The following is a 25,978-nucleotide window of genomic DNA, read 5'->3' as shown; positions in this document are numbered from 1 at the left end:
CCCCAGTGAGAGTCGGTGTCTGTGGGACCCGTACCCCAGTGAGAGTCGGTGTGTGCGGGACCCGTACCCCAGTGAGAGTCGGTGTGTGTGGGACCCGTACCCCAGTGAGAGTCGGTGTGTGTGGGACCCGTACCCCAGTGAGAGTCGGTGTGTGTGGGACCCGTACCCCAGTGAGAGTCGGTGTCTGTGGGACCCGTACCCCAGTGAGAGTCGGTGTCTGTGGGACCCGTACCCCAGTGAGAGTCGGTGTCTGTGGGACCCGTACCCCAGTGAGAGTCGGTGTGTGTGGGACCCGTACCCCAGTGAGAGTCAGTGTCTGTGGGACCCGTACCCCAGTGAGAGTCAGTGTCTGTGGGACCCGTACCCCAGTGAGAGTCGGTGTGTGTGGGACCCGTACCCCAGTGAGAGTCAGTGTCTGTGGGACCCGTACCCCAGTGAGAGTCGGTGTGTGTGGGACCCGTACCCCAGTGAGAGTCGGTGTGTGTGGGACCCGTACCCCAGTGAGAGTCGGTGTGTGTGGGACCCGTACCCCAGTGAGAGTCGGTGTGTGTGGGACCCGTACCCCAGTGAGAGTCGGTGTCTGTGGGACCCGTACCCCAGTGAGAGTCGGTGTCTGTGGGACCCGTACCCCAGTGAGAGTCGGTGTGTGTGGGACCCGTACCCCAGTGAGAGTCGGTGTGTGTGGGACCCGTACCCCAGTGAATAAAATCTGATATCTGTGCGTTTGGTTTGAACAGGTACTGCCCTAATGCCTGACTCCGTGCAGATTGGAAGGCCAAGGAAGAGTCGGGAATAAGATGTCTAGAGTCTCGCTCCACAACCCCAGGCACTCGAATTCCCTGCTGCGTGAGGCTAACCGGATGAGGCTGTGTGGGACGCTGTGCGATGTGGTGATCACCGTGGACAGCCAGGAGTTCCCCGCCCACAGTCTGGTGCTGGCCTGTGCCAGCCGGACCCTCGAGACGCTCTTCCGAAGGAGGAGCCCCCGTTACGCCCTGGACTTCCTCCCGCCCAGGACCTTCCAGCAGATCTTGGAGTACTCCTACACGGAGAGGGTGGAAGCTCGGCCGGAGGAACTGGGAGACCTGCTGCAGGCGGCCAAGATCTTGGAGATGGGCGAGCTGGGGAAGCAGATCCTGGAGGCCACGTCTCGGGCTGGGGAGCGGGCGAAGGGGACGGAGGACGGCCAGCCCGGCGGAGACAGCAGCACCGTAAGCAAGACCGGGTACGTCAACGGTCCAGTTTCGGAAGGAGGCCCTTTGGCCGACAGAAACCTACGTTGCCCTCTGCCCCGCCAAGGCACACCATCAGCCAACGAGAACCACCACCTCATTGGTCGCCCAACCGCGAGATTTGTAAGGACCAGCTCCGCCGGGATTGTTGAGCGAGAAGCCTCAGCGCAAGAGATGGACTCAACGATTGAAGGACGAGAGGCAGCGGATTTGAAGGAGGACCAGTCAGGTCCCCAAAGCCCAGACTGTGACGGGACTGAGCCTCGTCCTTCGCTGGGAGCCGACCGACCGCAGATGCTCGACTCCGGGTATAACTTGCCTCCGATCCGGGGCAGTGTGATCACCGCGGCCAATAAGTCGCACCGGGGACGGGCGGACGCCGATCGAGAGCCGTGCGACGCAGCCGACTGGCCCAGCGGCAGACGGGCCCCCTCCCTCCTGCCTTTCCCTGCAGCCCGTTCCTTCCAAGCCCACCCCGGCGTCCTGCCTTCCCCGGTGACTCAGCCGCTCCCTCCGCTGACGTTCTCCCCCGTCGCCGTGTCCTTCGGGGGCTACCTGAGCCACGTCCCCCAGGGCCCGATCCCCCAGGGGTTCCGCGGCAGGCCGGGCCAGTCCGGGACGCCAGGAGTCGGCTCCGGTCCGGAGATCGCGGCGAAATCGGCCGAGGGCCACCAGAGGTGAGAGTCGCCAGCGGTGGTTTGTTAACCGGGGGGGGGCGGGAAGAGGGGAAGGGAATGGAAGGGGGACACACAGGGAAAGTGAAATGCAAGTTAGTGGCCAGTTAGAGGAATGTGGAATCATACAGCGTAAAAGGAGGCCATTCGGCCCATTGTGCCTGTGCTGGCTCTTTGAAAGATCGATCCAATTAGTCCCACTCCCCCCCTGCTCTTTCCCAGAACCCTGGAAATTTTTCCCTTCAAGTATTTATCCAATTCCCCTTTTGAAAGTTATTATTGAATCTGCTTCCACCGCCCTTTCAGGCAGCGCATTCCAGATCATCACAACTCACTGCGTAAAAAACATTCTCCTCATCTCCCCCTCTGGTTCTTTTGCCAATTACCTTAAATCTGTGTCCTCTGGTTACCGACCCTCCTGCCACTGGAAACAGTTTCTCCTTATTTACTCTATCAAAACCCCTCATGATTTTGAACCCCTCGATTAAATCTCCCCTTAACCTTCTCTGCTCTAAGGAGAACAATCCCAGCTTCTCCAGTCTCTCCACATAACTGAAGTCCCTCATCCCTGGTCCCATTCTGGTAAATCTCCTCCGCACCCTCTCCAAGGCCTTGACATCCTTCCTAAAGTGCGGTGCCCAGAATTGGACACAATACTCCAGCTGAGGCCTGACCAGTGTTTTATAAAGGGTTTAGTATAACTTCCTTGCTTTTGTACTCTATGCCTCTATTTATAAAGCCCAGGATCCCATTTGCTTTTTTAACAGCCTTCTCAACTTGTCCTGCCACCTTCAAGGATTTGTGCACGTACACCCCCAGGTCTCTCTGTTCCTGCACCCCCTTTAAAATTGTACCATTTAGTTTATATTGCCTACGAACACTTGAAACAGGAGGAGGCCATTCAGCCCCTCGAGCCTGTTGCACAGGAACAGGAGGAGGCCGTTCAGCCCCTTGAGCCTGTTACACAGGAACAGGAGGAGGCCATTCAGCCCCTTGAGCCTGTTGTCGCCATTGTTTGCTACGTTTCCTATGTTATAACACTGACTGCACTTCAAAAGTACTTCATTGGCTGTAAAGCACTTTGGGACGTCCTGAGATTGTGAAAGTTGCTATATAAATGCAACTCTTTCTTACCTTCACTTCCAATCTCATCATGGACAGAGATAGTGGCTACAATCGGATCACAGTGCTCCCTGGGTTAGAGAGAGGGGAAATCAGCCAGGGTTCCTGCTCCCGATCACTGTCCAGTGACCCCCTGGGTTAGAGAGAGGGGAAATCAGCCAGGGTTCCTGCTCCCGATCACTGTCCAGCAACCCCTGGGTTAGAGAGAGGGGAAATCAGCCAGGGTTCCTGCTCCTGATCACTGTCCAGCAACCCCTGGGTTAGAGAGAGGGGGAAATCAGCCAGGGTTCCTGCTCCTGATCACTGTCCAGTGACCCCTGGGTTAGAGAGAGGGGGAAATCAGCCAGGGTTCCTGCTCCTGATCACTGTCCAGCGACCCCTGGGTTAGAGAGAGGGGGAAATCAGCCAGGGTTCCTGCTCCTGGTCACTGTCCAGTGACCCCTGGGTTAGAGAGAGGGGGAAATCAGCCAGGGTTCCTGCTCCTGATCACTGTCCAGTGACCCCTGGGTTAGAGAGAGGGGGAAATCAGCCAGGGTTCCTGCTCCTGATCACTGTCCAGCGACCCCTGGGTTAGAGAGAGGGGGAAATCAGCCAGGGTTCCTGCTCCCGATCACTGTCCAGTGACCCCCGAGTTAGAGAGAGGGGGGAAATCAGCCAGGGTTCCTGCTCCTGATCACTGTCCAGTGACCCCCGGGTTAGAGAGAGGGGAAATCAGCCAGGGTTCCTGCTCCTGATCACTGTCCAGTGACCCCTGGGTTAGAGAGAGGGGGGAAATCAGCCAGGGTTCCTGCTCCTGGTCACTGAGGGTGTGTGAGGGACATGTCTGGTTTAATTTCCCACCCACGCTCACACACAAAGACCGGCCCCTGGGATTGAGGTCGGGGAGGGCTCCTGTGAAACCCATAACCACCCCCCCGCCACCGAGAATCCGCACCTTGGGGGCAGAGGTGGCAGTGGGCGAGAGAATGGAAAATTGAGACGGGCAGTGGGTGAGGAGCAATCGGTGAGGAAACTTTCCACCTTTGATCGGATGCCGGTAAACTCCTGTACGATTGCGATCGAGCAGATAAGCTGGGAGATGAGGTGTCAGCGAGAGAAAGCATTGGAGGAATTTCCAGAAGATGCCATCTGCTTTATTTTTTTTTCTTTCTGAGCCTCTGACCCGGGTTCCCAAAGGTCCCCGCTGTTTGGTAATTAATTAAATCCCCCCCACCACCGTATCCGGCTTTGGGTAGCTCAGGGCCTGCGCCTCGCATTACGTCACCCTGCGTGGGGGGGTGGGGGAAGGGAGAGGAGGGGAGGGGAGGGCTGAGGTGGACTTGTGCGGGAGTTCGCTGCGAGAGAAAATGTGGGCGAGCCGAGGCAAAACGGGGCTTTCCCCTCCCAGTGCCAGCAGCAGACTGCGTCACCCTCTCAAGGTGACAACGGCCTGTCTCCAGTCTCCAACAGGCAGCCCCGTTCGTTAACCCTTCAGGGCAGAGTCCTGGCCTCGTATTCCCTCGAGTCGAGGCCTTTATGACGTCTTCAAGAAGATTAGGTGGCATTTAAGATGATTAAAGGATTTGACAATGTGAGACAGAAAGACTTGCATTGCTTCAGCGTCTCAGGACGTCCCAAACCGCTTTACAACCAATCAAGGGTTTTTTTGAAGTGTGCTCACTGTTGTAATGTGGGAAACGCGGCAGCCAATTTGCGCACAGCAAGATCCCACAAACAGCAACGTGATAAATGACCAGATTATCGGTTTTTTATTGATGTTGGTTGAGGGATAAATATCGGCCCCAGGACACCGGGGAGAACTCCCCCCTGCTCTTCTTCGAAATAGTGGCCGTGGGATCTTTTACATCCACCTGAGAGGGGCAGACGGGGCCCTCGGTTTAACGTCTCATCCGAAAGACGGCACCTCCGACAGTGCGGCGCTCCCTCAGTACTGACCCTCCGACAGCGCAGCGCTCCCTCAGTACTGACCCTCCGACAGCGCAGCGCTCCCTCAGTACTGACCCTCCGACAGTGCGGCGCTCCCTCAGTACTGACCCTCCGACAGTGCGGCGCTCCCTCAGTACTGACCCTCCGACAGTGCAGCGCTCCCTCAGTACTGACCCTCCGACAGTGCGGCGCACCCTCAGTACTGACCCTCCGACAGTGCGGCGCTCCCTCAGCACCGACCCTCCGACAGTGCGGCGCTCCCTCAGTACTGACCCTCCGACAGTGCGGCGCTCCCTCAGTACTGACCCTCCGACAGTGCGGCGCTCCCTCAGTACTGACCCTCCGACAGTGCGGCGCACCCTCAGTACTGACCCTCCGACAGTGCGGCGCTCCCTCAGCACCGACCCTCCGACAGTGCGGCGCTCCCTCAGTACTGACCCTCCGACAGTGCGGCGCTCCCTCAGTACTGACCCTCCGACAGTGCGGCGCTCCCTCAGTACTGACCCTCCGACAGTGCGGCGCTCCCTCAGTACTGACCCTCCGACAGTGCAGCTCTCCCTCAGTACTGACCCTCCGACAGTGCAGCGCTCCCTCAGTACTGACCCTCCGACAGTGCGGCGCTCCCTCAGCACCGACCCTCCGACAGTGCGGCGCTCCCTCAGTACTGACCCTCCGACAGTGCGGCGCTCCCTCAGTACTGACCCTCCGACAGTGCGGCGCTCCCTCAGAACTGACCCTCCGACAGTGCGGCGCTCCCTCGGCACTGACCCTCCGACAGTGCGGCGCTCCCTCGGCACTGACCCTCCGACAGTGCGGCGCTCCCTCAGTACTGACCCTCCGACAGTGCGGCGCTCCCTCAGTACTGACCCTCCGACAGTGCGGCGCTCCCTCAGTACTGACCCTCCGACAGTGCAGCTCTCCCTCAGTACTGACCCTCCGACAGTGCAGCGCTCCCTCAGTACTGACCCTCCGACAGTGCGGCGCTCCCTCAGTACTGACCCTCCGACAGTGCGGCGCTCCCTCAGTACTGACCCTCCGACAGTGCGGCGCTCCCTCAGAACTGACCCTCCGACAGTGCGGCGCTCCCTCGGCACTGACCCTCCGACAGTGCGGCGCTCCCTCGGCACTGACCCTCCGACAGTGCGGCGCTCCCTCAGTACTGACCCTCCGACAGTGCGGCGCTCCCTCAGTACGAGCGCCACAGACTTGAGGTCGTGGGAAGGAGTTCACAGTAATCGGCAAAAGAACCAGAGTGAGAGATGAGGAGACATTTTTTTAACGCAGCGAGTTGTTCTAATAATAACTTTCAAAAGGGGAACTGGATAAATACTCGAAAAGGAAATAATTTGCAGGGCTCTGGGGGAAAGAGCAGGGGGGGGAGAGTGGGACTAATTGGATCGCTCCTCTCAAAGAGCCGGCACAGGCACGATGGGCCGAATGGCCTCCTCCTGTTTCTGTATCGTTGTACGAGTGAGACCCAGCGAGATGAGTCTTGATCTCAACACCGTTGGAGGTGCAGGAGCGGGCCGTAGGCGGTCTCAGATACGAAGGGACCCGTTCTCCTCAGGCCCGGTTTGAGGCCTTCAGACGCAGGCCTGATTTCAGACCGCCGAGCTGACCGCCGCTGGCTTCGCTTCCCCCCCGACGCACAACCCTGCGCCGTCGGCCCCCTTTCCCCTCGAGAAGCCAGACACGCAGGCCTCTCGCCTCGTGCAAGGATTTCCAAGAACCGAATCTGCGAAGCTTGTAACCGGAAGCCTCCCACGACCCCCTGTTTCTTGGGCGGGGGGGTGGGGGTGGCGAGGAGTTGGGAGGGCGGGGGCGAACCACAAATGCCGCAAGACTATTTGTGATAAAGAAGACGATTCTTAGAAGCAGGCTTCGCTGAGAGAGGCTAGGCCGTGCTTCACTACTGAATCTGATTCACAAATCCCCATTGGTGGTCAGAGAGGGAGGGAGGGAGGGAGAGAGAGAATGACAGAATGGTTAGCCATTGACTTTTCCATTCCCAGCCGGGCTCCTTTCTGACCTAATCTGTGGTTAACCGCAGTTCTCAAAAACCGTGCTCACGCCCAGGCGCGCTCCTCTCCAACTCTCGTCACCGTGGTAACCACCCGTGACTCGCTGCTCGTGGTTTCACTTTCCTGGGTTTTGGGCCCCCTCGTTACTGGGTCAAAGGTTCCCGGGTTGGGGTTCGGTTCGGGTCAGAAGCAGGTACGTTTACGAGGGCGGCAAGTCGGGGGGGGTTGAAGGGATGCGGTTTGGCGGTGGGGGAGAGGGATCCTTTCTCCCCCCCCCCCCCACCCTCCCCCCCTCCCCCCCCAAAAACAGGAACCCGATTGTGGGATAAGTTACCTGGGGGATAAAATTCTCATCTTCGTTTTCAAATCCCTCCATGGCCTCTTCGCCACCCCCCCACCCTCCTCTCCCTGTCTCTGTAACCTCCTCCAACCCTCCGAGATCTCTGCGCTCCTCCAATTCCGGCCTCTTGCCCATCCCCCGATTTCCATCGCTCCACCATTGGCGGCCGTGCCTTCAGCTGCCTGGGCCCTGAGCTCTGGAATTCCCTCCCTAAACCTCTCCGCCTCTCTCTCTCCTCCTTTAAGACGCTCCTTAAAACCTACCTCTTTGACCAAGCTTTTGGTCACCTGTCCCTAATATCTCCTTATGTGGCTCGGTGTCAAATTTTGTCTGATTTAAGCTCCTGTGAAGCTCCTTGGGACGTTTTACTACGTTAAAGGCGCTATATAAATGCAATTTGTCGTTGATGGGGGAAGATGGTGAAGGGAACGGTGTAAATGGTGTCAAGGGGAAAATAAGGGTTCGGGGGGGTTTATATATAGAATAACAGATACCCGGGAGTGAGTTACAGACTGGAATCTAATCGAGGGGTTCGGGGGGTTTATATATAGAATAACAGATACCTGGAGGAGTTACAGACTGGAATCTAATCGAGGGGTTCGGGGGGTTTATATATAGAATAACAGATACCTGGGAGTGAGTTACAGGCTGGAATCTAATCGAGGGGTTCGGGGGTTTATATATAGAATAACAGATACCCGGGAGTGAGTTACAGACTGGAATCTAATCGAGGGGTTCGGGGGGTCTATATATAGAATAACAGATACCCAGGAGTGAGTTACAGACTGGAATCTAATCGAGGGGTTCGGGGGGGTTTATATATAGAATGACAGATACCCGGGAGTGAGTTACAGGCTGGAATCTAATCGAGGGTTCGGGGGGGTTTATATATAGAATGACAGATACCCGGGAGTGAGTTACAGACTGGAATCTAATCGAGGGTTCGGGGGGTTTATATATAGAATAACAGATACCTGGGAGTGAGTTACAGGCTGGAATCTAATCGAGGGGTTCGGGGGGTTTATATATAGAATAACAGATACCCGGGAGTGAGTTACAGGCTGGAATCTAATCGAGGGGTTCGGGGGGGTCTATATATAGAATAACAGATACCCAGGAGTGAGTTACAGACTGGAATCTAATCGAGGGGTTCGGGGGGGTTTATATATAGAATGACAGATACCCGGGAGTGAGTTACAGGCTGGAATCTAATCGAGGGGTTCGGGGGGTTTATATATAGAATGACAGATACCCGGGAGTGAGTTACAGACTGGAATCTAATCGAGGGGTTCGGGGGGTTTATATATGGAATAACAGATACCCGGGAGTGAGTTACAGACTGGAATCTAATCGAGGGGTTCGGGGGGTTTATATATAGAATAACAGACACCTGGGAGTGAGTTACAGACTGGAATCTAATCGGGGGGTTCGGGGGTTTATATATAGAATAACAGATATCCGGGAGTGAGTTACAGGCTGGAATCTAATCGAGGATTCGGGGGGTTTATATATAGAATAACAGATACCCGGGAGTGAGTTACAGGCTGGAATCTAATCGAGGGGTTCGGGGGTTTATATATAGAATAACAGATACCCGGGAGTGAGTTACAGACTGGAATCTAATCGAGGGTTTGGGGGGGTTTATATATAGAATAACAGATACCCGGGAGTGAGTTACAGGCTGGAATCTAATCGAGGTGTTCGGGGGGTTATATATAGAATAACAGATACCCGGGAGTGAGGTTACAGACTGGAATCTAATCGAGGGGTTCGGGGGGGTTTATATATAGAATAACAGATACCCGGGAGTGAGTTACAGACTGGAATCTAATTGAGGGGTTCGGGGGGTTTATATATAGAATAACAGATACCCGGGAGTGAGTTACAGGCTGGAATCTAATCGAGGGGTTCGGGGGGTTTATATATAGAATAACAGATACCCGGGAGTGAGTTACAGACTGGAATCTAATCGAGGGTTCGGGGGGTTTATATATAGAATAACAGATACCCGGGAGTGAGTTACAGACTGGAATCTAATCGAGGAGTTCGGGGGGGTTTATATATAGAATAACAGATACCCGGGAGTGAGTTACAGACTGGAATCTAATCGAGGGGTTCGGGGGGTTTATATATAGAATAACAGATACCCGGGAGTGAGTTACAGACTGGAATCTAATCGAGGGATTCGGGGGTTTATATATAGAAACAGATACCCGGGAGTGAGTTACAGACTGGAATCTAATCGAGGGATTCGGGGGGTTTATATATAGAATAACAGATACCCGGGGGTGAGTTACAGACTGAATCTAATCGAGGGGTTCGGGGGGTTTATGTATAGAATAACAGATACCCGGGAGTGAGTTGCAGGCCGGAATCTAATCGAGGGGTTCGGGGGGTTTATATATAGAATAACAGATACCCGGGAGTGAGTTACAGACTGGAATCTAATCGAGGGGTTCGGGGGGTTTATATATAGAATAACAGATACCCGGGAGTGAGTTACAGGCTGGAATCTAATCGAGGGGTTCGGGGGGTTTATATATAGAATAACAGATACCCGGGAGTGAGTTACAGGCTGGAATCTAATCGAGGGGTTCGGGGGGTTTATATATAGAATAACAGATACCCGGGAGTGAGTTACAGACTGGAATCTAATCGAGGGGTTCGGGGGGTTTATATATAGAATAACAGATACCCGGGAGTGAGTTACAGGCTGGAATCTAATCGAGGGGTTCGGGGGGTTTAAATATCGAATAACAGATACCCGGGAGTGAGTTACAGGCTGGAATCTAATCGAGGGGTTCGGGGGTTTATATAAGAATAACAGATACCCGGGAGTGAGTTACAGACTGGAATCTAATCGAGGGATTCGGGGGGTTATATATAGAATAACAGATACCAGGGGGTGAGTTACAGACGGAATCTAATCGAGGGGTTCGGGGGGTTTATATATAGAATAACAGATACCCGGGAGTGAGTTACAGACTGGAATCTAATCGAGGGTTCGGGGGGTTTATATATGAATAACAGATACCCGGGGGTGAGTTACAGACTGGAATCTAATCGAGGGGTTCGGGGGGTTTATATATAGAATAACAGATACCCGGGAGTGAGTTACAGGCTGGAATCTAATCGAGGGGTTCGGGGGGTTTATATATAGAATAACAGATACCCGGGAGTGAGTTACAGGCTGGAATCTAATCGAGGGGTTCGGGGGGTTTATATATAGAATAACAGATACCCGGGAGTGAGTTACAGGCTGAATCTAATCGAGGGGTTCGGGGGGTTTATATATAGAATAACAGATACCCGGGAGTGAGATACAGGCCGGAATCTAATCGAGGGTTCGGGGGGGGGTCCCAGATACCCGGAGTGAATGTGTTTGACCCTGGCTTGTTCTGCCTGAGCCGTTTATACCCCGGTCTCTAACACTCTCTGCTCTTTAACAGGAGACTGACAGACTCGGTGAAATCGTATCCCTGTGAGATCTGCGGGAAGAGATTTCTGGACAATTTACGTCTCCGGGTGCATCTGCAGGCTCACACAGGTAGAGACATTTATTCACGGGGCGGGGGGAGAGACTGGGAGAGTGGGGGATGGGGAGGGTTAGCAGAGGGTTGTGTGTGGGCTCGGTCACACAGCGGCCTCTCTCTCTCTCCCTCAATCTCTCTCTCTCTCTCTCCCTCAATCTCTCTCACTCTCTCTCCCACAATCTCTCTCTCTCCCTCAATCTCTCTCTCTCTCCCTCAATCTCTCTCTCACTCTCTCCCCATCTCTCTCTCTCTCTCTCTTCCTCAATCTCTCTCTCTCTCTCTCTCCCCTCAATCTCTCTCTCTCTCTCTCTCTCTCCCTCAACTCTCTCTCTCTCTCCTCTCTCAATCTCTCTCTCTCTCTCTCTCTCTCAATCTCTCTCTCTCTCTCTCTCCTCAACTCTCTCTCTCTCTCTCTCTCCCTCAATCTCTCTCTCTCTCTCTCTCTCTCAATCTCTCTCTCTCTCTCTCTCTCAATCTCTCTCTCTCTCTCTCCCTCAATCTCTCATCTCTCTCTCTCCCTCAATCTCTCTCTCTCTCTCTCCCTCAATCTCTCTCTCTCTCATCCCTCAATCTCTCTCTCTCACTCTCTCTCACCTCTCTCTCTCACACTCCCTCATCTCTCTCTCTCGCTCTCCCTCAATCTCTCTCTCTCTCTCCCTCAATCTCTCTCCTCTCTCTCCCTCAATCTCTCTCTCTCTCTCTCTCCCTCAATCTCTCTCTCTCTCTCCACCCTCAATCACACACTCTCCACTCTCTCCCTCATCTCTCTCTCTCTCTCACACTCCCTCACTCTCTCATCTCTCACTCTCTCTCATCAATCTCACTCTCTCTCTCTCTCCCTCAATCTCTCTCTCTCTCTCTCTCCCTCATCTCTCTCACTCTCTCTCTCTCTCAACTCTCACTCACTCTCACACTCAATCACTCTCACTCTCCACCCACAAACTCTCACTCTCTCCTCTCCCTCAATCTCTCTCTCTCTCTCTCCTCACACTCACACACTCACCACCCCTCAATCTCTCTCTCACTCTCTCCCTCAATCTCTCTCTCTCTCTCTCTCTCTCTCTCAATCTCTCTCTCTCTCTCTCTCCCCCGCAATCTCATCTCTCTCTCTCCCTCAATCTCTCTCTCTCTCTCTCTCTCTCAATCTCTCTCTCTCTCTCAATCTCTCTCTCTCTCTCACTCTCTCTCTCCCCCTCAATCTCTCTCTCTCTCTCTCTCTCTATCCTCAATCTCTCTCTCTCTCTCTCTCCCTCAATCTCTCTCTCTCTCTCTCTCCCTCAATCTATCTCCCTCAATCACTCTCTCTCCCTCAATCTCTCCTCAATCTCTCTCTCTCTCCCTCAATCTCTCTCTCATCTCTCTCCCTCAATCTCTCTCTCTCTCTCTCCTTAATCTCTCTCTCTCACAATCTCTCACTCTCTCTCTCCCTCAATCTCTCTCTCTCTCATCCCTCAATCTCTCTCTCCCTCAATCTCTCTCTCTCTCTCAATCTCTCTCTCTCTCAATCTCTCTCTCTCAATCTCTCTCTCTCTCTCCCTCACTCTCTCTCTCTCTCTCTCTCCCTCAATCTCTCTCTCTCTCCCTCAATCTCTCTCTCTCTCTCTCTCTCTCTCTCCCTCAATCTCTCTCTCATCTCTCTCCCTCAATCTCTCTCTCTCTCTCTCTCCCTCAATCTCTCTCACTCTCTCTCTCTCCCTCAATCTCTCTCTCCTCCCTCAATCTCTCTCTCTCCCTCAACTCTCTCTCTCCCTCAATCTCTCTCTCCCTCAATCTCTCTCCCTCAATCTCTCTCCCTCAATCTCTCTCCCTCAATCTCTCTCCCTCAATCTCTCTCCCTCAATCTCTCTCCCACAATCTCTCCCCTCAATCTCTCCCCTCAATCTCTCCCCTCAATCTCTCTCCCTCAATCTCTCTCCCTCAATCTCTCTCCACAATCTCTCTCCCTCAATCTCTCTCCCTCAATCTCTCTCCCAATCTCTCTCCCTCAATCTCTCTCCCTCAATCTCTCTCCCTCAATCTCTCTCCCTCAATCTCTCTCCCTCAATCTCTCTCCCTCAATCTCTCTCCCTCAATCTCTCTCCCTCAATCTCTCTCCCTCAATCTCTCTCCCTCAATCTCTCTCCCTCAATCTCTCTCTCTCTCTCCCTCAATCTCTCTCTCTCTCTCTCTCTCCCTCAATCTCTCTCTCTCCCTCCCTCAATCTCTCTCTCTCTCTCTCCTCCCTCAATCTCTCTCTCTCTCTCTCCTCAATCTCTCTCTCACTCTCTCCCTCAATCTCTCTCTCTCTCTCTCCCTCAATCTCTCTCTCTCTCTCTCTCCCTCACTCTCTCTCTCATCTCTCTCCCTCAATCTCTCTCTCTCTCTCTCTCCCTCAATCTCTCTCTCTCTCCTCCCTCAATCTCTCTCCTCTCTCCCTCAATCTCTCTCTCTCTCTCTCTCTCTCTCTCCCTCAATCTCTCTCTCTCTCTCCCTCAATCTCTCTCTCTCTCTCCCTCAATCTCTCTCTCTCTCCCTCAATCTCTCTCTCTCTCTCTCTCCCTCAATCTCTCTCTCTCTCTCCTCCCTCAATCTCTCTCTCTCTCTCTCTCCCTCAATCTCTCTCTCTCTCTCTCTCTCCCTCAATCTCTCTCTCTCCCTCCCTCAATCTCTCTCTCTCCCTCAATCTCTCTCTCTCTCTCCCTCAATCTCTCTCTCTCTCCCTCAATCTCTCTCTCTCTCCCTCAATCTCTCTCTCTCTCTCTCTCCCTCAATCTCTCTCTCTCTCTCTCCCTCAATCTCTCTCTCTCTCTCTCCCTCAATCTCTCTCTCTCTCTCTCTCTCTCTCAATCTCTCTCTCTCTCTCTCTCTCCCTCAATCTCTCTCTCTCTCTCTATCTCTCTCTCTCCCTCAATCTCTCTCTCTCTCTCCCTCAATCTATCTCTCTCTCTCCCTCAATCTCGCTCTCTCTCTCCTCAATCTCTCTCTCCCTCAATCTCTCTCTCCCTCAATCTCTCTCTCTCTCCCTCAATCTCTCTCTCTCTCTCCCTCTCTCTCTCTCCCTCAATCTCTCTCTCTCCCTCAATCTCCCTCTCTCCCTCAATCTCTCTCTCTCCCTGAGTCTCTCTCCCTGAGTCTCTCTCCTGAGTCTCTCTCCCTGAGTCTCTCTCCCTCAGTCTCTCTCCCTCAGTCTCTCTCCCTCAGTCTCTCTCCCTCAGTCTCTCTCCCTCAGTCTCTCTCCCTCAGTCTCTCTCCCTCAGTCTCTCTCCCTCAGTCTCTCTCCCTCAGTCTCTCTCCCTCAGTCTCTCTCCCTCAGTCTCTCTGTCTCTCTCCTCTCTCCCTCAGTCTCCCTGTCTCTCTCTCTCTCCCTCAGTCTCCCTGTCTCTCTCTCTCTGTCTCTGTCTCTGTCTCTCTCTCTCTCTCTCTATCTCTCTCTCTCTCTGTCTCTCTCCCTTTTCACTGATGTTGTTAATCTGCTCTTGACATCACTCACTCTCTGCACGGTGTGGTTACATGAAAGAACATACTGTATAGACTCTGAGCCCGGTGGTCAGGCAGCCTGCCAGTAATCTGCTGGTACAGTGTGCAGAACGGCCAGCTCGGAGAGTGGTGTCAGAATTCGGAGCCTGTGTCATGTGGGACTGTTGCCTGTGTCTGGCTGTGAGTGAGGGAGCTGTGGTCTCGCAGGTGATCAGTGGGGAATGGCTGCTCCACTGGGAGCTGTCACTGTGCCTGTGAAATGACAGAGCTGCAAAGTGTATTCAGCCAGTCAGTGTTAGACCCCAGTGTAACTCGAACAGTAATAGAGACACACTCCGTACCAGAGAGAGCAGCTCCCAATCACGCTGTTTAGGGACACACTCAAACAGCGGGCAAATTTATTCATCCCATGCACTGACGGGTGAGTGAGAGGCATTAAAGGGTGAGGGGAGAGTGGGATTAGACTGGGTGGGATATTAAAGGGTGAGGGGAGAGTGGGATTAGACTGGGTGGGATATTGAACTCTCTCTGTCTCACTCTCTCTATGTTTCTGTCTTTCCATCTTTCCATCTTTCTCTTTCTCTCTCTTTCTGTGTCTTTCTGTCCTTCTCTCTTATCTCTATCTTTCTCACTCTGTCTCTCACTCTGTCTCTCACTCTGTCTCTCTTTTCTGTTCTCCCTCTCTGTATGTCCCTCTACAGACAGATATTTCAGAGTGGAGCTGTCTCTGTATGTGTCTCTGTATGTGTATGTATATCTGTCTGTGTCGCTGTCTGTGTCGCTGTCTGTCTGTCTGTGTCTCTGTCTGTCTGTCTGTGTCTCTGTCTGTGTTGCTGAAGTTAAGGGAGATGATAAAGATCTGTATTGTTCTGGCATTTCCTGTTTTGTAAGCACCTCGACAGAATTGTCTCAATGTGTGAAAATTATTAACAAATTGAGGTAAGGACAGGGAGAGAGGGGGGAGAGACAGAGTGAGGATGTCCAATGGGGGCTCATAATGATCTGGGGAAGTGGAGTCAGCCAGGGTTCCTGCCCTTAATCAGTGTCCAGCCCCGTCAAACACTCCCAGGGCAGGTACAGGGTTAGATACAGAGTAAAGCTCCCTCTACACTGTCCCATCAAACACTCCCAGGGCAGGTACAGGGTTAGATACAGAGTAAAGCTCCCTCTACACTGCCCCGTCAAACACTCCCAGGGCAGGTACAGGGTTAGATACAGAGTAAAGCTCCCTCTACACTGCCCCGTCAAACACTCCCAGGGCAGGTACAGGGTTAGATACAGAGTAAAGGTCCCTCTACACTGTCCCGTCAAACACTCCCAGGGCAGGTACAGGGTTAGATACAGAGTAAAGCTCCCTCTACACTGTCCCATCAAACACTCCCAGGGCAGGTACAAGGTTAGATACAGAGTAAAGCTCCCTCTACACTGTCCCATCAAACACTCCCAGGGTCAGGTACAGGGTTAGCTACAGAGTAAAGCTCCCTCTACACTGTCCCGTCAAACACTCCCAGGGCAGGTACAAGGTTAGATACAGAGTAAAGCTCCCTCTACACTGTCCCATCAAACACTCCCAGGGCAGGTACAAGGTTAGATACAGAGTAAAGCTCCCTCTACACTGTCCCATCAAACACTCCCAGGGCAGGTACAAGGTTAGATACAGAGTAAAGCTCCCTCTACACTGTCCCATCAAACACTCCCAGGGCAGGTACAAGGTTAGATACAGAGTAAAGCTCCCTCTACACTGTCCCATCAAACACTCCCAGGGCAGGTACAGGGTTAGATACAGAGTAAAGCTCCCTCTACACTGTCCCGTCAAACACTCCCAGGGCAGGTACAGGGTTAGATACAGAGTAAAGCTCCCTCTACACTGTCCCATCAAACACTCCCAGGGCAGGTACAGGGTTAGATACAGAGTAAAGCTCCCTCGACAGAGAGTGAAGCTGTACAATTGGTGTGATCCGTTTTTCTGACTCTTGTGTTTTTCCCCAGGGTCCAAGTCCTTTCTATGTAACCAGTGTGGGGCAAGACTGATCACAGAGGAGGAGGCAGTGAGCCATGGCCAGTTACATTCTGGTAAGCCAGGACTCTGGTACGCTAAACCCTTTACAAAACACTGGTTAGGCTTCAGCTGGAGTATTGTGTCCAGTTCTGGGCACCGCACTTTAGGAAGGATGTCAAGGCCTTGGAGAGGGTGCGGAGGAGATTTACCAGAATGGTCCCAGGGATGAGGGACTTCAGTGATGTGGAGAGACTGGAGAAGCTGGGATTGTTCTCCTCAGAGCAGAGAAGGTTAAGGGGAGATTTAATCGAGGGGTTCAAAATCATGAGGGGTTTTGATGGAGTAAATAAGGAGAAACCGTTTCCAGTGGCAGGAGGGTCGGTAACCAGAGGACACAGATTTAAGGCAATTGGCAAAAGAACCAGAGGGGGAGATGAGGAGAATGTTTTTTTACGCAGCGAGTTGTTCTGATCTGGAACGCGCTGCCTGAAAGGGCGGTGGAAGCAGATTCAATAATAACTTTCAAAAGGGGAATCGGATAAATACTTGAAGGGGAGAAATTTGCAGGGCTCTGGGGGGAAGAGCAGAGGGGAGTGAGACTAATTGGATAGATCTTTCAAAGAGCCAGCACAGGCAAGATGGGCCGAATGGCCTCCTCCTGGGTTGTAAGATTCCACGATTCTATAATAAACCAAGGGGCTTCTCTCGTGGGGAACGTCGGGGGGAGGGGGGTACGGGGGGCGGGCTGGGGGGAGGTGAATATCCCGCCCGATGTGGGACCGAGCCACACTGAAGGGGAGACTGTTAATCTCCGTGCCTTCAGGAGGGGAGGGGGAAAATTGGGGATCAAAAGGAGAACTGAGATATTGCCCCATGTACGGGGTAGATCGTCTAGATTACTCCTATCTTTAACTCCGCTGTCACTCACTCACTCTTCCTTCCCTCTCTCTCTCTTTTCCTTCTCTCTCTCTCCTCCTTTTTCCTCTCTCTTTGCTCTCACTCCCTCCTCCTATGCTCTCCATCTCTCTCTTTCTCTCTCTTCCCTCTTTCTCTCTTTGTTCTCTGTCTCTCTTTTCTCGTTCTCTCTCTATTTTATTGATTTTACTCTGGTCAGTGCCCACCTGCACTTTCCACTCTCGTTCCCCCACACTCACTCTCTCCCTCCCTCCTCCCCGACCCCCACACTCACTCTCTCCCTCCCTCCTCCCCGTCCCCCACACTCACTCTCTCTCACACTGTCTCCTACTCTTAACTCCTTCTTTTGTTTGGGTAAGGGTATTATGGGTTACGGAACTAAGTCGGGTGGATGGAGTTAGTGTGGAGATCGGCCGTGATCTCATTGAATGGCGGAACAGGCTTGATGGGCTGAATGGCCTCCTCCTGTTCCTATGTTCCTCCTCCAGGGCCTTAAACTGCGGGACTCTGTATCTAACCCTGTACCTGCCCTGGGAGTGTTCGATGGGACAGTGTAGAGGGAGCTTTACTCTGTATCTAACCCTGTACCTGCCCTGGGAGTGTTTGATGGGACAGTGTAGAGGGAGCTTTACTCTGTATCTAACCCTGTACCTGCCCTGGAAGTGTTCGATGGGACAGTGTAGAGGGAGCTTTACTCTGTATCTAACCCTGTACCTGCCCTGGGAGTGTTTGATGGGACAGTGTAGAGGGAGCTTTACTCTGTATCTAACCCTGTACCTGCCCTGGGAGTGTTTGATGGGACAGTGTAGAGGGAGCTTTACTCTGTATCTAACCCTGTACCTGCCCTGGGAGTGTTTGATGGGACAGTGTAGAGGGAGCTTTACTCTGTATCTAACCCTGTACCTGCCCTGGGAGTGTTCGATGGGACAGTGTAGAGGGAGCTTTACTCTGTATCTAACCATGTACCTGCCCTGGGAGTGTTTGATGGGACAGTGTAGAGGGAGCTTTACTCTGTATCTAACCCTGTACCTGTCCTGGGAGTGTTTGATGGGACAGTGTAGAGGGAGCTTTACTCTGTATCTAACCTTGTACCTGCCCTGGGAGTGTTTGATGGGACAGTGTAGAGGGAGCTTTACTCTGTATCTAACCCTGTACCTGCCCTGGGAGTGTTTGATGGGACAGTGTAGAGGGAGCTTTACTCTGTATCTAACCCTGTACCTGCCCTGGGAGTGTTTGATGGGACAGTGTAGAGGGAGCTTTACTCTGTATCTAACCCTGTACCTGACCCTGGGAGTGTTTGATGCGACAGTGTAGAGGGAGCTTTACTCTGTATCTAACCCTGTCCCTGCCCCTGGGAGTGTTTGATGGGACAGTGTAGAGGGAGCTTTACTCTGTATCTAACCCTGTACCTGCCCTGGGAGTGTTTGACGGGACAATGTAGAGGGAGCTTTACTCTGTATCTAACCCTGTACCTGACCCTGGGAGTGTTTGACGGGACAGTGTAGAGGGAGCTTTACTCTGTATCTAACCCTGTACCTGCCCTGGGAGTGTTTGATGGGACAGTGTAGAGGGAGCTTTACTCTGTACCTAACCCTGTACCTGACCCTGGGAGTGTTTGACGGGACAGTGTAGAGGGAGCTTTACTCTGTATCTAACCCAGTACCTGCCCTGGGAGTGTTTGATGGGACAGTGTAGAGGGAGCTTTACTCTGTATCTAACCCTGTACCTGCCCTGGGAGTGTTTGATGGGACAGTGTAGAGGGAGCTTTACTCTGTATCTAACCCTGTACCTGCCCTGGGAGTGTTTGATGGGACAGTGTAGAGGGAGCTTTACTCTGTATCTAACCCTGTACCTGCCCTGGGAGTGTTTGATGGGACAGTGTAGAGGGAGCTTTACTCTGTATCTAACCCTGTACCTGCCCTGGGAGTGTTTGATGGGACAGTGTAGAGGGAGCTTTACTCTGTATCTAACCCTGTACCTGCCCTGGGAGTGTTTGATGGGACAGTGTAGAGGGAGCTTTACTCTGTATCTAACCCTGTACCTGCCCTGGGAGTGTTTGATGGGACAGTGTAGAGGGAGCTTTACTCTGTATCTAACCCTGTACCTGCCCTGGGAGTGTTTGATGGGACAGTGTAGAGGGAGCTTTACTCTGTATCTAACCCTGTACCTGCCCTGGGAGTGTTTGATGGGACAGTGTAGAGGGAGCTTTACTCTGTATCTAACCCTGTACCTGCCCTGGGAGTGTTTGATGGGACAGTGTAGAGGGAGCTTCACTCTGTATCTAACCCTGTACCTGCCCTGGGAGTGTTTGACGGGACAGTGTAGAGGGAGCTTCACTCTCCACCAGGTCCTGGAGGGTGTAAATTCAGTGTCTGACTCTCTCCGCCATCTGATTCTCTTGTCTGACTACTTCCTGTCCCCTGGTCTGTCTGCAGGAGGTGAGACGGTGACATTTTGCCTGCTATGCGGGAAGCGTTTTGAGAGTCAGGCGTCGCTGACGCAGCACATGGGCACGCACGGCGGGAGCTGGAATTACACCTGCAGCGAGTGCAAGAGCTTTTTCCCCAATCACACCGCGCTCAAACGCCACTTAAAGTCACACGCAGGTAAGGACCGACCGCCGCAGAAACCCCCACCAGCAATGTACTGTCCCTTTAAGTAGCGGAGCAATGGAACCGTCCTGTCATGTCTCGGGGTGAATGCGTGGGACTGAGGCCCCCACACACAGAGCAGGAGAGCCCCAGGCTCCATTCCTGGCCTGTGCTGAGTGAGCTGACCTCACCCCAGTGTGTGTTGGGTCGGGGGGGGGGGCTGCTTTTGGCCTCAGTACCCCCGGGTTAGAGAGAGGGGGTAAAATCAACCAGGGTTTGGGCTCCCGATCGCTTGCGGGAAAGTGTGCGGGTGTCGGCTGAGGACGGGATCGGGAATCGGCTGTGATGCCCCCTGTGGTCAAATAGCCGGCCAACTCCCATTGTCCGGGGGTCACACAGGACGACCGGGTGAGGGAGGCCCGACCGTGCGGTTGCAGTCTCCCGCCTCCAGGAGGCGCTCAGGGGCCCACCGGACACTCCCAGAATTCCCCAGTCTCGGCGGCACTTTCGCTGCTGCTGTGCTTTGCTGGGAGACGCCCACCTCCATCGTCAGCACTTCCCTTCATTCCACGGCGAGGAACAGGAGGAGAAAACAGACACAAACCGCACAGCAAGGGGAACCGGGAAGACAGAGTGAGACAGACAGACAGACAGAGTGAGACAGACAGACAGACAGAGTGAGACAGACAGACAGACAGAGTGAGACAGACAGACAGACAGAGTGAGACAGACAGACAGACAGAGTGAGACAGACAGACAGACAGAGTGCGGCAGACAGACAGAGTGCGGCAGACAGACAGAGTGCGGCAGACAGACAGAGTGCGGCAGACAGACAGAGTGCGGCAGACAGACAGACAGAGTGCGGCAGACAGACAGACAGAGTGCGGCAGACAGACAGACAGAGTGCGGCAGACAGACAGACAGATTGCGGCAGACAGACAGACAGATTGCGGCAGACAGACAGACAGATTGCGGCAGACAGACAGACAGATTGCGGCAGACAGACAGACAGATTGCGGCAGACAGACAGACAGATTGCGGCAGACAGACAGACAGATTGCGGCAGACAGACAGACAGATTGCGGCAGACAGACAGACAGATTGCGGCAGACAGACAGACAGATTGCGGCAGACAGACAGACAGATTGCGGCAGACAGACAGACAGATTGCGGCAGACAGACAGACAGATTGCGGCAGACAGACAGACAGATTGCGGCAGACAGACAGACAGATTGCGGCAGACAGACAGACAGATTGCGGCAGACAGACAGACAGATTGCGGCAGACAGACAGACAGATTGCGGCAGACAGACAGACAGATTGCGGCAGACAGACAGATTGCGGCAGACAGATTGCGGCAGACAGACAGATAGATAGATTGAGACAGACAGACAGATAGATAGATTGAGACAGACAGACAGATTGCGGCAGACAGACAGACAGATTGCGGCAGACAGACAGACAGATTAAGACAGACAGACAGATAGATTAAGACAGACAGACAGATAGATTGAGACAGACAGATAGATTGAGACAGACAGACAGATTGAGACAGACAGACAGACAGATTGAGACAGACAGACAGATAGATTGAGACAGATACAGATAGATTGAGACAGATACAGACAGATAGATTGGGACAGACAGACAGATTCAGACACACACAAAGAGACAGACAAGGTGCAGGAGAGAGCAGACGAGGGCCCCGTCTGCCCCTCTCAGGTGGGACGTAAAAGATCCCACGGCCACTATTTTGAAGAAGAGCAGGGGGGAGTTCTCCCCGGTGTCCTGGGGCCGATATTTATCCCTCAACTAATATCACTGCGCAGATGATCTGGTCATTTATCACATTGCTGTTTGTGGGATCTTGCTGTGAGCAAATCGGCTGCCACGTTTCCCACATTACAACAGTGACCACACTTCAAGAAAAAAAGCACTTCATTGGCTGTAAAGCGGTTTGGGACGTCCTAAAGGCGCGGTAGAAATGTACGTCCTTCTTTATTAAAGTCGCCAATCGCGGTTCGGGAAGGCCCACCGTCCACAGGAGGGGCAACGAGGGACGGGGGGAGGGGCAATAGATGCCGGCCTCCGGCAGCGAGGCCCACCGCCCTCGGAGAATGAATTCAGGGGGAGAAACACCTGCCGCGTTGGTCTGAATTTTTGTGACGTGTCTCTTTGTTCCCCCCGACCCCGACCCCCTGCTGTCAGGTGACCACACTCACCGGTGCGAGTTTTGCAGGCACTGCTTCAGAGACGGGAATACTTTGAAAAGCCACAAGCGAGCACATCTGGGGGAGAAACCCTACCAGTGCAGCAGCTGTGGCAAGAAGTTCAGCCTCAAACACCAGCTGGAGACTCACTACAGGGTTCACACAGGTAAAGTGCAGGGGCTCTGGGGTCTTGGGGGGGAGGGGTCGATCGGAGTAACCCGGGCCAGCGGGTAACCGAGGCCAGGAGGGGGGGCGCGAGTGTCTGGGTGGCTTTTAATGGGTCTCCCCCTCGATCCGAAGTCACAAGGTCCTGCGTTCGAGCCCCCACCCCAGAGGCTCGAGCTCCATCATCCAGGCCGACGCTCCCAGTGCCCAGTACTGAGGGAGCGCCGCACTGTCGGAGGGTCAGTACTGAGGGAGCGCCGCACTGTCGGAGGGTCAGTACTGAGGGAGTGTTGCACTGTCGGAGGGTCAGTACTGAGGGAGCGCCGCACTGTCGGAGGGTCAGTACTGAGGCAGCGCTGCACTGTCGGAGGGTCAGTACTGAGGGAGCACCGCACTGTCGGAGGGTCAGTACTGAGGGAGCGCCGCACTGTCGGAGGGTCAGTACTGAGGGAGCGCCGCACTGTCGGAGGGTCAGTACTGAGGGAGCGCCGCACTGTCGGAGGGTCAGTACTGAGGGAGCGCCGCACTGTCGGAGGGTCAGTACTGAGGGAGCGCCGCACTGTCGGAGGGTCAGTGCTGAGGGAGCGCCGCACTGTCGGAGGGTCAGTACTGAGGGAGCGCTGCACTGTCGGAGGTGCTGTCTTTCGAATGAGACGTTAAACCGAGGCCCCGTCTGCCCCTCTCAGGTGGATGTAAAAGATCCCACGGCCACTATTTGAAGAAGAGCAGGGGGGAGTTCTCCCCGGTGTCCTGGGGCCGATATTTATCCCTCAACCAACATCACTAAAAAAAACAGATGATCTGGTCATTTATCACATTGCTGTTTGTGGGATCTTGCTGTGCGCAAATTGTCTGCCGCGTTTCCTACATTACAACAGTGACCACACTTCAAAAAAAAAGTACTTCATTGGCTGTAACGCGCTTTGGGACGTCCTGAGGTGATGAAAGGGGCTGGAGAAATTCAAGTTTCTTTAGGTCACAGATTGAGGGCCAGCTCCGTCACTCAGTCACTCAACCAGTCAGTGTGACAACTGCAACAAGTACAAAAAGGTGACTGAGGAAAGGGACGTGGACGCGAAGGGTCTGGACTGCTCTCTGCCTGTCTCATGGAGCAACACCACTGCCTAGTGGTGGCAGGTGGTACACCCTCCTTCTCAAACTCGCTGTTGGGACAGTGCAGAGGGAGCTATACTCTGTATCTAACCCTGTACCTGCCCTGGGAGTGTTTGTTGGGACAGTGCAGAGGGAGCTATACTCTGTATCTAACCCTGTACCTGCCCTGGGAGTGTTTGATGGGACAGTGTAGAGGGAGCTTTACTCTGTATCTAACCCTGTACCTGCCCTGGGAGTGTTTGATGGGACAGTGTAGAGGGAGCTTTACTCTGTATCTAACCCTGTACCTGCCCTGGGAGTGTTTGATGGGACAGTGTAGAGGGAGCTTTACTCTGTATCTAACCCTGTACCTGCCCTGGGAGTGTTTGATGGGACAGTGTAGAGGGAGCTTTACTCTGTATCTAACCCTGTGCCTGCCCTGGGAGTGTTTGATGGGACAGTGCAGAGGGAGCTTTACTCTGTATCTAACCCTGTACCTGCCCTGGGAGTGTTTGATGGGACAGTGTAGAGGGAGCTTTACTCTGTATCTAACCCTGTACCTGCCCTGGGAGTGTTTGATGGGACAGTGTAGAGGGAGCTTTACTCTGTATCTAACCCTGTACCTGCCCTGGGAGTGTTTGACGGGACAGTGCAGAGGGAGCTTTACTCTGTATCTAACCCTGTACCTGCCCTGGGAGTGTTTGACGGGACAGTGTAGAGGGAGCTTTACTCTGGATCTGATTAATTTCTCGACCCTTCTCTTTCCACTCCAGGCGAGAAGCCCTTCGTCTGCAAACTCTGCCGCCAGAGGTCACGCGACTATTCGGCCATGATCAAGCACCTTCGGACTCACAATGGCGCCTCTCCCTATCAGTGCACCGTCTGTCTGGAGTTCTGCTCCAGCCTGTCTGCGATGCAGAAGCACATCAAATCCCACAAGCCCGAAGAAATCCCCCCAGACTGGAGCCTAGAGAAGACTTACCTCTATCTTTGCTACGTGTGACCGGACGGTCGCTACGTCCAAACGTCCCGTCGGGGACGCTGCATTAATGTGGGACAGGACCTTGCAGGTCAGGAGAGGGGCTCGGGGTTCTGTCCCTCCCTGCCACCAGCTACGTTAGCTGGTAACCGGAATGGGTGGGGCGGGGGTAGGGAGGGAGGGTGGGATTTTGGGTTAGGGAGGGAGGGGTTGAGGTGGGGGGAGAGCAGGCAGAGTTCCCTACTCCTGATCTCCATACAGTCACCCCCGCCCCCTCCCCTTTGCTGGAAAGTGTGCCTGGACATCGGGGTGAGGAGATGCCCCTCACAGTCGAATATCAATTGAGCCTTCACCGTCAGCCATGAAGAATGTGTCACTCAGACGAGGTGCAGATAACGCCCATAATCAGCACCCCCCCCCACAACCCCCCACAAGAGTCAGCGCCCTGGGTGAGTGAGGGAGGGAGTGAGTGAGGATGGGGGATCAGAGTGTGGAAAATGGGAACAGTCATTAAGAACCAAGGGAAAGGCCGATTGGCCTCTTGCGCAGCATCTCCTGGTGGAGCAGCCGCTCCCTGCAGACACCGAGGTGCAGGACTATCCCTTCATGGCTTCATTCTTTCCCAAACCGTGGGACCCCCCTCCCACAATCTACAGATTTTGAAAAGCCCAAGCTTGGCGTCCAAGTCCCACCTCGTCTCAGGAGCAAGAGGAGGCCATTCGGCCCCTCGAGCCTGCTCCGCCATTCAATCTCATCACGGCTGATCTGCACCTCAGCTCCATTTTCCTGCCCCACAATCCCTCGAGACGCCTCACCCAACAAAAATCTACCGCTCTCAGTTTTCAAACTCCAAATGATCCTCAGCATTTTTGGGGGAGAGAGTTCCAGTTTTCTGTCCTTCCGGCCCCCCGACTTCCCCCACCCTTCGATACCTCGGCCCCAACATGTTTGTCATGACCTCCTTCAGCTCTGCCCGCCCCTCACACCCCCTCCTCTTCCAACCCTACCCTGCTCTCCATCCATCTCCCCCTCTGGTCTCGGCTTCATCTCGGCCATTCCCCCTGCACCCTCTATCTCTCCAAAGCTGCAGTGCGATCAGTCACCAGCCCCTGCCCACCTATAAAGCACGAGTCAGAGGTTCGTGGGTTCGAGCCCCCACTCCAGAGACTCGGGCCCCATAATCCAGGCCGACACCCCCCAGTGTCAGTACTGAGGGAGCGCCGCACTGTCGGAGGGTCAGTACTGAGGGAGCGCCGCACTGTCGGAGGGTCAGTACTGAGGGAGCGCCGCACTGTCGGAGGGTCAGTACTGAGGGAGCGCCGCACTGTCGGAGGGTCAGTACTGAGGGAGCGCCGCACTGTCGGAGGGTCAGTACTGAGGGAGCGCCGCACTGTCGGAGGGTCAGTACTGAGGGAGCGCCGCACTGTCGGAGGGTCAGTACTGAGGGAGCGCCGCACTGTCGGAGGGTCAGTACTGAGGGAGCGCCGCACCGTCGGAGGGTCAGTACTGAGGGAGCGCTGCACTGTCGGAGGGTCAGTACTGAGGGAGCGCCGCACTGTCGGAGGGTCAGTACTGAGGGAGCGCCGCACTGTCGGAGGGTCAGTACTGAGGGAGCCCGGCACGGTCGGAGGGTCAGTACTGAGGGAGCGCCGCACTGTCGGAGGGTCAGTACTGAGGGAGCGCCGCACTGTCGGAGGGTCAGTACTGACGGAGCGCCGCACT

General features: G+C 54.1%; 1 protein-coding gene across 4 annotated transcripts in view; it reads left to right on the top strand.

Moving 5' to 3' along the window:
• LOC137306246 (zinc finger and BTB domain-containing protein 16-like) overlaps positions 1-24,418 on the top strand; it is a 62,641-nt gene extending 38,223 nt beyond the window's left edge. For all 4 annotated transcript variants that reach the window (XM_067975387.1, XM_067975388.1, XM_067975390.1 and 1 more), the window contains exons 2-7: positions 738-1,909; positions 10,765-10,862; positions 16,294-16,377; positions 19,654-19,824; positions 22,019-22,186; positions 24,051-24,418. In XM_067975387.1, the coding sequence (XP_067831488.1) occupies positions 798-1,909; positions 10,765-10,862; positions 16,294-16,377; positions 19,654-19,824; positions 22,019-22,186; positions 24,051-24,280 (1,863 nt within the window). In that variant the 5' untranslated portion in view covers positions 738-797 and the 3' untranslated portion in view covers positions 24,281-24,418. The remainder of the gene's footprint in view (positions 1-737; positions 1,910-10,764; positions 10,863-16,293; positions 16,378-19,653; positions 19,825-22,018; positions 22,187-24,050) is intronic.
• Positions 24,419-25,978: the final 1,560 nt, after the last annotated feature.

Source organism: Heptranchias perlo, chromosome 42, assembly GCF_035084215.1.
Source record: "Heptranchias perlo isolate sHepPer1 chromosome 42, sHepPer1.hap1, whole genome shotgun sequence".
In the NCBI taxonomy this organism is placed as follows: Eukaryota; Metazoa; Chordata; class Chondrichthyes; order Hexanchiformes; family Hexanchidae; genus Heptranchias; species Heptranchias perlo.
This window is presented reverse-complemented; position numbering and strand designations above follow the sequence as displayed.